The sequence below is a fragment of the Patella vulgata genome, chromosome 8, assembly GCF_932274485.2.
Source record: "Patella vulgata chromosome 8, xgPatVulg1.2, whole genome shotgun sequence".
NCBI lineage: Eukaryota > Metazoa > Mollusca > Gastropoda > Patellidae > Patella > Patella vulgata.
Window position 1 is genome coordinate 52,038,423 of NC_065886.2, and position 9,634 is coordinate 52,048,056.

Genomic DNA, 9,634 nt, shown 5'->3' on the forward strand with positions numbered 1-9,634 from the left:
AAAAACAAATAATGGAATAATGTTTATTTCTGGTCATCTAAAAGGATCCCGTAAAAGTTTATACTAACATGGCCAGTGTTAAATATAGAATAAAAGACTTGAGGTATGTTTTACAGTGGCAATGCTCCGTGGGGTGGGGTGGGGGAAAGGAGAGTATTCTAATTAAAATTATAGCAGCATTCGTTAGAATTTCCATTCCCACAGACACATAGAGAATCAACAGACAACACTGTAAACTTCAAATGGCCATAGCTTGAATTACAAACTATTAACGACTAATAATTAGGAGAAAAAATGGAATTAGATGGGGCTTAACGTCCAGCTTTTCTGCTAGACAGACATGCGCGATGCGGTGTGTTATGGGAGACATATTGAATTTCAACTATCAGGGGTTATTTTACGTCCACGTCAATGTGTACACGTGACCTCGGTTTTTCGTTCCATCCGAATGACTATACGTTTTCCTTTGCCAGACCCCAGTCCTGAATTAACCATTAACCACGTTATTGTTTAATACAATAGAAGAGACGAAGGAGAAAAACTTTCCTTTAAAATCTATAGCTTTAGATTTAAAATGTGTTTGAACTTCTTCTAACGCTAATTTTTAAATTCTTTTAAAAAGTTCTATTAAATGAACAGACACATTCCTATTCATCATTAAAATACGATGTCTATAAACAGCTTGCCTTAATCAACTAAAAAGGAGATTTAACAGTTCATAAGCAACATCTTTTGACTGGACACCAAATAAAACCCATGTCTGAAATTCTGACATTGAAAAGTCATTATGAAAAATATCAAATACTATATTGACTATCATAATTGAAAAGTCTGGCTAATTTCCACGAAGTGTTTTTAAACTACGCCAAGAATTAGCGACCCCCTTTTCATGATAGTGGTCTTTTCTAGCATCTACACACTAAGAATTATTATTGTTGGATTTCTCGTTTTTGACCACCATCGCTCATTATACTGAATGTCGAACTCTCTTCTGGTGACCGACGTTTTTTCGACGGTGGTGGGAGTGACGTGCTGACTCAGCGACCAGGAAGTCGATAACGGTGTTGGCCGAGATATTCCAGAGTTGTCCCCCCTGTCAGCGATGTAGATGGAGGGCAGGAGGGAAAGAGTGTCTAGTCGTTCGGGTGGGATGAAAACCCGAGACCCATATAATCTTGGCGTGCACGTAAAAGAACCAGTGACTGTTAGAATTTGAAATTTCACTCCTAGCCAATTGATCCCGACTGGATCAGAACCATAGGACGTTAAACCCCATTTTGTTTCATTTCGTCGGCGGTGGTTAAGTCGAGCATTATAGTGCACGAGAAATCACTTCGACTTCATAGTTATGCGTTCATACAGTGGTCGGTTTAACAATCGCTTTTCGAAAGACGTGGATTTGAAAACGGGTTTAGCAACCTACCTAGCCTACCCCATCCCACTCCCAGTATCATGTCTATAATGTTTCTATGAAACTTGTAAATTTATTTTTTTTGTTGGTTACACGGAGAGGGAGAAATGGGGTTTAACATCCACGCGATAAAAACTAGACCATTTCGAGACTGACACATGGTTCAATTTTATTTCAATAATTCTTTTCCGCATAGGGGTCTTTAGCAGTGGGAAGAAACCGGAGGAACCGGAGAAAACCCACGAGGTTAGACAGGCATCCCTACTCCTTGTCACGTACAACCGGGGATTCGAAACCACACCAGTTGACTCAATGCTAACCATTTGGCCATCCACCCCCACCCCTTACTCCACTGAAGTCAAATAAAAGAATTTGTTATATTTTAACTTATTTATTCTCAATTTACATAAATACAGAATAAACATAACAATAATTAAACAATTTATAATAATTTAAATATTTCTACTAATTAGATTTGCGTATCTTTTATTTAACCTTCTTCTTCGCCTTCTTCTTCATCAAATTCTCCTTCCTCTTCAGCTGTAGCATCCTGGTATTGTTGATATTCAGATACCAGATCATTCATGTTAGATTCAGCTTCCGTAAATTCCATCTCATCCATACCTTCACCAGTATACCAATGGAGGAAAGCCTTTCTTCTGAACATAGCTGTAAACTGTTCAGATATTCTCTTAAACAGTTCTTGGATAGCTGTACTGTTACCAATAAATGTTCCTGACATCTTCAGACCTCTTGGTGGAATATCACAGACAGCTGTTTTTACGTTGTTGGGAATCCATTCAACAAAGTAGCTGCTGTTTTTATTCTGAACGTTCAACATCTGTTCATCTACCTCCTTCATGGACATACGACCTCTGAACATGGTAGCTACTGTTAGGTAACGTCCGTGACGAGGATCGCAGGCAGCCATCATGTTCTTGGCATCAAACATCTGCTGGGTCAGTTCGGGCACAGTGAGAGCTCGGTACTGCTGGGATCCACGAGAGGTGAGGGGAGCAAAACCTGGCATAAAGAAATGTAGACGTGGGAAAGGTACCATGTTGACAGCCAGTTTACGTAGATCAGCATTCAGTTGACCAGGGAATCGAAGACAGGTGGTCACGCCAGACATGGTGGCTGACACGAGATGATTGAGGTCACCGTATGTAGGTGTGGTCAGCTTGAGGGTACGGAAACAAATATCATAGAGAGCTTCGTTATCAATACAGTAGGTCTCGTCTGTATTTTCTACCAGTTGATGAACTGAGAGCGTAGCGTTGTACGGTTCAACAACTGTATCGGATACCTGAAGATAAATACAAATAAAAATAATTATTAAGATGGTTAAAACAGAGAGCACATTTTATTAAGGGACCATCATCCATACCCAAAAAGTGACATATGTCAGAATCTAAAATATATACATAGAGCTTCAGTCAGGGGTAAAGCGTTGCATATTTTTAAAAACGGAATCTTTGAACAGATAGATGTATTGTAAAAACACCGTCACTTTAAAATTCTATATCTTACCTTAGGTGAAGGACAGACGGAAAAGGTGTTCATGATTCTATCTGGATATTCTTCACGGATTTTACTGATGAGGAGGGTTCCCATACCCGAACCAGTTCCACCACCAAGTGAATGGGTCAATTGGAATCCCTGCAGACAATCACAGCTTTCAGCTTCTTTACGGACCACATCTAGAACAGAGTCAACCAACTCGGCACCTTCTGTATAATGACCTTTAGCCCAGTTATTACCAGCACCACTCTGACCAAAGACAAAATTATCTGGACGGAAGATCTGACCAAAGGGTCCTGATCGTACAGAATCCATGGTACCGGGTTCCAAATCGACAAGAACAGCTCTGGGTACATACTTTCCTCCTGTAGCTTCATTATAATAAACATTGATTCTCTCCAACTGAAGATCAGAATCACCGTGGTAAGTTCCAGTTGGGTCGATACCATGTTCATCAGAGATTACTTCCCAAAACTGAAAGATAAAACGCCATAGTGTTAGAGTTTCTTGTTTTAAGTAAATATCAGTTCCTATATCTGCTATTGGCTATTAAAGTGGATATACAATAGCTATATATGTGAATCACACAAACAATAGGATGCCTAAAGATACTTTATGAGTAAGTGCAGGAGGACCGCACTACACTTAAAACAAAAATCTACAAGATAAACCTACGGACAAGACAGAAAATAGACATTGCACCAAATAAACAAATATCAAATCAAGTTATTTATAATTAACCCTCTAGAACATAGGAGGAAGCAGATGTAAACAATTCAAAATACAATCGCCATTTAATGATTTAATTTAAAAATGGAGAAGCGAGGATGTGTCTTGATTAACATGTAACGCTGCTGAGATAATAAACAATTTTTTTTTTTAAACATTCGGCGTAATGCTCAATTTTTATTGCCCTGATTAAGCAACTCGGTCAACAGAAATAATTGCATTGTAGCGTCGACCAGAAAGGAATAAATTTGACGTACATATATTTATTATGAACAATGTACTCAGAAAGACTGTCGCATATTAAACTTACCTTAGCTCCGATCTGGTTGCCACATTGGCCAGTTTGCATATGAACGATTTCTCTCATGTTGGAAGTTTAAAGGGTTAACTGTGAAGACAAACTGTAGAAGACAGAAAGTGAATGTTAATGATAGACTCAGTGATAACTTATATACATATACACCATGTCACGTGTCTCCAAGGTAATATTAGTTTTAGGTAAATAAAGTATATAATCCAATAGTAGTGAGGGGATTAACAAATTATCGAAATAGAATGGGATTAATCAAGCAATCCATTCGGCTGGTATTAATGGCAAGTGTGATTTACATGTTTAAAAGTCCCATTGAGAATATTTAGATTAATAATACAAAGTTTCAATACGGGTATTAAATACAGTATAACTATTCAAAAAATTATAGAAATGACTGGGCTAATGGAAACGGACGTACGCCATACAGTGTGCTATAAAGGCTTACTCTATTTGTTAAGGCCAGCTCAATTTTTGTCAAGGTCGCTGAGATGTAAATTTGGTTCGTGATATTTCCTAGTTTTGTTAAAAAATACATGCAATACATTAGATTAATATACAAAGTTGGTTTCGTTGTTTTTTGATGTTGGTGGCGCTGGTGGTCTTCCTTCGGTGCCGCTTGTGGTATTCTGGTATTTTGGTTTCTGAAGAATAAAGTTGAGGCTCTCGGGTGATAGCCACATTAGTGTGTTTCTTACTTAGGATTGGATTTTCTGAAAATAAGTTTTTTTTCACTATCCCGGGGTTAGGGCTAGGGATTGTTATAACTAGTTCATTTTATTTACTAAGGGTTAGGGCTAGGGTTTGATAAATTCTTTGCGTAGGGAAAAGGTGAGGACTGGCGTTATTTAATCTAATTCACTATGCACTGGGATGTCGTTCAGAATTTTATTTTTAGAATATGCAATTATAAGTTTCTGTGCAAAGACTTTAGGGTGATTTTCATGGAGATCAGTATAGTGTTTTCTGATGATTTTGGATGCACTTGCTGCTGATGCGCTAAATGGAACTACAAAAGGGCTATTGCGCTAGCCGTATGGATATTCAAACCTAGGAGGCTATTGTTTTCAATTTGTCAATCCAGAATTGTTCTCGTTAGCCTAAACGTTTTAATTTCTTCTGTAGTTTCAAAGTCGCTCTTGGTCTTTTCTATTGGCGTGAAGTGAATTGAGATCGGTTTGTATTTTTTGGCCTATATCTAGAATTCCACAAGTCTTTTTTACGTGTATGCCATCGCGGTTCCCACAAAATCTAGATTAATCAGATCTGGTCAAGGATGTAGCAGACAATCCTGAAAATTAAACAATTATATTTTAGAAAGAACCAAATGCCGATTGAACAAACCATTAACTCATGAACCATTCATATTTATCTAAGTTCAACAATTGTATTTTGAGCAGACATAGAAACATTATTAATGATATCTTTATTTTAAAATATGACGACGGCTGAATGAGGAAAAAAATAGCGATAGTCAAATATCGTTCTGGTGACAAAACTTCTACATTAGTTTCTAACCACAATCGACGATGCTATCAATATTCACAATCTATGACAAGTATTAGGCGGCGCTAACAATATTATAAATCTTGAAACGGAAGAAAATAAGACCCATGTTACGTGACGTTTTTTAATCTGAACATGAAAATCAATAATTTATACTTTAAAGATGCGTTATCACTTTTAGCAAAATGAATAAAATACAGTTTACAAACGTGTGTCTTTGGCGTGCACTGTATCAATGTATAACACAATAATGAACTGCTAAATCAATTGTGGGGGGGGGGGGGGCAAATGGTTAGCATAAGGTCTGTCATTGAGTCAATTGACGTGGTTTTGAATCCCCGGATGTACGTGACAAGAAGCACAGTGGTCAATTTTATTTCAATAATTCGCTTGTGCGTAGGGGTATTTAGCAGTGGCGGGAAACCCGAGGACCAGGATAAAACCCACGAGGTTAGACAGACTACCCTACCATTATACTAGATTTTTATCCCCTATTATTAACGAAATTATCTCACCTACAATGTGTTTTAATCTTCTACGAAAACATCGTTAAGACCTAAATTATGTTTAAAGTGACAGATATGGATTTAGCGAAATTAACGAAATTATCTCACTTACAAATGTGTTTTGATCTTCTAAATAAACACCGTTAAGGCCTTAATTATGCTTAAAGTGACAGAAATGGATTTAGCTAAGTAAACAATGACATCTAAAGTGTCCACTCAACACAAACTAGGTCATTTCGGGACCAGCATAGGTTCAGTTACACGCGTAGGTGACTTTATCAGTGACGACCCTACCCCTTGTCACTCAATGACAGACCCTGTATTCTAACGCAGACACACCTCTTCCAAAGGACTTTGGTACGAAATATGAAATATATATTTGGCAATTAACAAAGACATCACGGTAGCTGTGTCTTTATTTTTAAACCTAACATTTTGAATGCTATCATGACTTGTACTAGTATTATACAATGTTTCTGGGATATATTCCTCCTTATTGTTGGTTTTCATTTTTGAGTGACGTCAGTATCAGTATTAGGCCCAGGACTGTACAGCGCAGTGGACACTACGGCTAGACCCCGGATCCATTCACTTAATATATGTTTGTTTGTGATTTCTGTGTTTTGTGTCTTGTGTCTTGTCCGTAGATTTGTTTTGTGTAATTGTTTGTGTGTGGCGCAGTCCCCCTGAACTTACTATTAAGGAATTGTTCAAAACTTTTTTCTTTGTCAATCAAATAGAAAAACCAAGAGCACAACAGTTCTTGATAATGGTTATTCTTCTGCAAATTCAGCATCTCAGCTCCCTATGTAAAAAGTGGTCTTGGTAATCGAGAACATTACTTTGCGTACTGGCGATTTATGATAACAAACAGAAGCAAAGCAAGGAACTGATTAAAACACAGATAATTTCATTTCGTTTTTATAGTTCAAAATTTTGTTTTACTTGTCTTTACTACACTAGGATCTGGAGGGGGTTGTTATAAAACCCGCGTTCTGGATGATGTGATGGATTAGCCAATGAAACGGTTTGTGACGGCGAATTTTTGACGTAACCAAGTATCTGATGCCATAGGGTCAAAAGCCGCTCGCATGACCTCTGACGCGACGTCCCAGCAGAACTGGTCAGATCTTCATGTAGTGTAGGCCATCGAAAGTATAAAAAAACGAAACGAAATTTAGGTCTGTATTTTAATCAGATTGCAGAACAAGAAGAAGGATCATAATATTTTTGTCTGTCAGTTAAACGCTACATGTTTTGTTCCAAGTTTCCCACAGATGCCAAACATTAAACATGCATTATCATTAGTAACATGAGAACAAAAAGACAATGAATCAATTTATTCCTGTTTTACATTCTGCATAATAAATATATAACAATAATTAAAACAATTTATAATACTTTATTTAGATTTCTCTATCTGATATTTAACCTTCTTCTTCGCCTTCTTCTTCATCAAATTCTCCTTCCTCTTCAGCTGTAGCATCCTGGTATTGTTGATATTCAGATACCAGATCATTCATGTTAGATTCAGCTTCCGTAAATTCCATCTCATCCATACCTTCACCAGTATACCAATGGAGGAAAGCCTTTCTTCTGAACATAGCTGTAAACTGTTCAGATATTCTCTTAAACAGTTCCTGTATAGCTGTACTGTTACCAATAAATGTTCCTGACATTTTCAGACCTCTTGGTGGAATATCACAGACAGCTGTTTTTACGTTGTTGGGAATCCATTCAACAAAGTAGCTGCTGTTTTTATTCTGAACGTTCAACATTTGTTCATCCACCTCCTTCATGGACATACGACCTCTGAACATGGTAGCTACTGTTAGGTAACGTCCGTGACGAGGATCACAGGCAGCCATCATGTTCTTGGCATCAAACATCTGCTGGGTGAGTTCGGGTACAGTGAGAGCTCGGTACTGCTGGGAACCACGAGAGGTGAGGGGAGCAAAACCAGGCATAAAGAAATGTAGACGTGGGAAAGGTACCATGTTGACAGCCAGTTTACGTAGATCAGCATTCAGTTGACCAGGGAATCGTAGACAGGTGGTCACCCCAGACATGGTGGCTGACACCAGATGGTTGAGGTCACCGTATGTAGGTGTGGTCAGTTTGAGGGTACGGAAACAGATATCATAGAGAGCCTCGTTATCAATACAGTAGGTCTCGTCTGTATTTTCTACAAGTTGATGAACTGAGAGAGTAGCGTTGTACGGTTCTACAACTGTATCAGATACCTGAAATTATACACAAATAAGATGGTTTTAAAAAAAACTGGGAGCCACGGTGCCTAAGTGGGTAAGACGCTGGTTCACTAGTCTGGAGGTCGAGTGTTCAATTCCTGCATTGGCCGAGAAGGTTCATCGGGATTTTCCGACGTGGTTCCCCCTTGTCAGTGGTGCAGTACGGCTGCCCTGACAAGGACAGCTGTCTAGTCGTTCGAATGGTACGAAAAACCTAGGTCCCGTGTATACATTGGCATGCACGTAAAAGATCCCATGGCAGTTGGAATTCAATATAACAGTAGGCCATAGTGCCACTGCCCGGGTAAATTTTCCCTCATATCAAGTCTTCATTAGCCCAGTCGGGGCAGACCGGTAGGACGTTAAAACCCCATTTCATTTCATTTCTCATACTGGACTATTGCAAAAATCGAATGTTGGCGTTAGTAGCCAAATGCAACACTGTTTAGGAAAGTAATTTTAATACAGCACGATTTTGTCCAAGTATACAGCTAAATATTCTTACCTTAGGTGAAGGACAGACAGAGAAGGTGTTCATAATTCTATCTGGATATTCTTCACGGATTTTACTGATGAGGAGAGTTCCCATACCAGAACCAGTTCCACCACCTAGAGAATGGGTCAACTGGAATCCCTGTAGACAGTCACAGCTTTCAGCTTCTTTACGGACCACATCCAGAACTGAATCAACCAACTCGGCACCTTCTGTATAATGACCTTTAGCCCAGTTATTGCCAGCACCACTCTGACCAAAGACAAAATTATCTGGACGAAAGATCTGACCAAAAGGTCCTGATCGTACAGAATCCATGGTACCAGGTTCCAGATCGACGAGAACAGCTCTGGGAACATATTTTCCTCCTGTAGCTTCATTATAATAAACGTTGATTCTCTCCAACTGAAGATCAGAATCACCGTGGTAAGTTCCAGTTGGGTCGATACCATGTTCATCAGAGATTACTTCCCAGAACTGAAAAATAAGATTACAATTTGATTAAAGATCTGGAATCCATTTTTAAATCTTATAACAAAAAGATTCATGATTATAAACCTCGTGGGTTTTTTCCGGGACCTCCGGTTTCCTCCCGCTGCTAAAGACCCCTACGCGCAAGCGAATTATTGAAATAAAATTGAACCATATGTTAGTCCCGAAGTGAACTAGGCTGTGTCGAGTGGACGTTAACACCCTCCCTCTCTCTCACTCTCTCTCTCTCTCTCTCTCAAAGATTGCAGTATATTAACCTTAGCTCCGATCTGGTTACCACATTGACCAGTTTGCATATGAACGATTTCTCTCATGTTGAAAGTTTAAAGGGTTAACTGTGAAGACAACTGCGGAAGTCTTGATGCGAATATGGAAGATAGATTCAATGTTAACTTATATACATATACATCATGCCAC

General features: G+C 38.7%; 2 protein-coding genes across 2 annotated transcripts; both read right to left on the reverse strand.

Moving 5' to 3' along the window:
* Window positions 1-1,901: 1,901 nt before the first annotated feature.
* On the reverse strand, window positions 1,902-4,028 carry LOC126830375 (tubulin beta chain-like). The gene is made up of 3 exons (XM_050560761.2): window positions 3,972-4,028; window positions 3,107-3,406; window positions 1,902-2,024 (listed from the first exon to the last, which is right to left on the reverse strand). The coding sequence occupies exons 1-3, from the start codon at window positions 4,026-4,028 to the stop codon at window positions 1,902-1,904; spliced, it is 480 nt and encodes a 159-aa protein (XP_050416718.1).
* Window positions 4,029-7,346: 3,318 nt separating this feature from the next.
* On the reverse strand, window positions 7,347-9,531 carry LOC126831077 (tubulin beta chain-like). The gene is made up of 3 exons (XM_050561700.2): window positions 9,475-9,531; window positions 8,903-9,202; window positions 7,347-7,533 (listed from the first exon to the last, which is right to left on the reverse strand). The coding sequence occupies exons 1-3, from the start codon at window positions 9,529-9,531 to the stop codon at window positions 7,411-7,413; spliced, it is 480 nt and encodes a 159-aa protein (XP_050417657.2). The 3' UTR covers window positions 7,347-7,410.
* Between the last annotated feature and the right edge of the window lie 103 nt (window positions 9,532-9,634).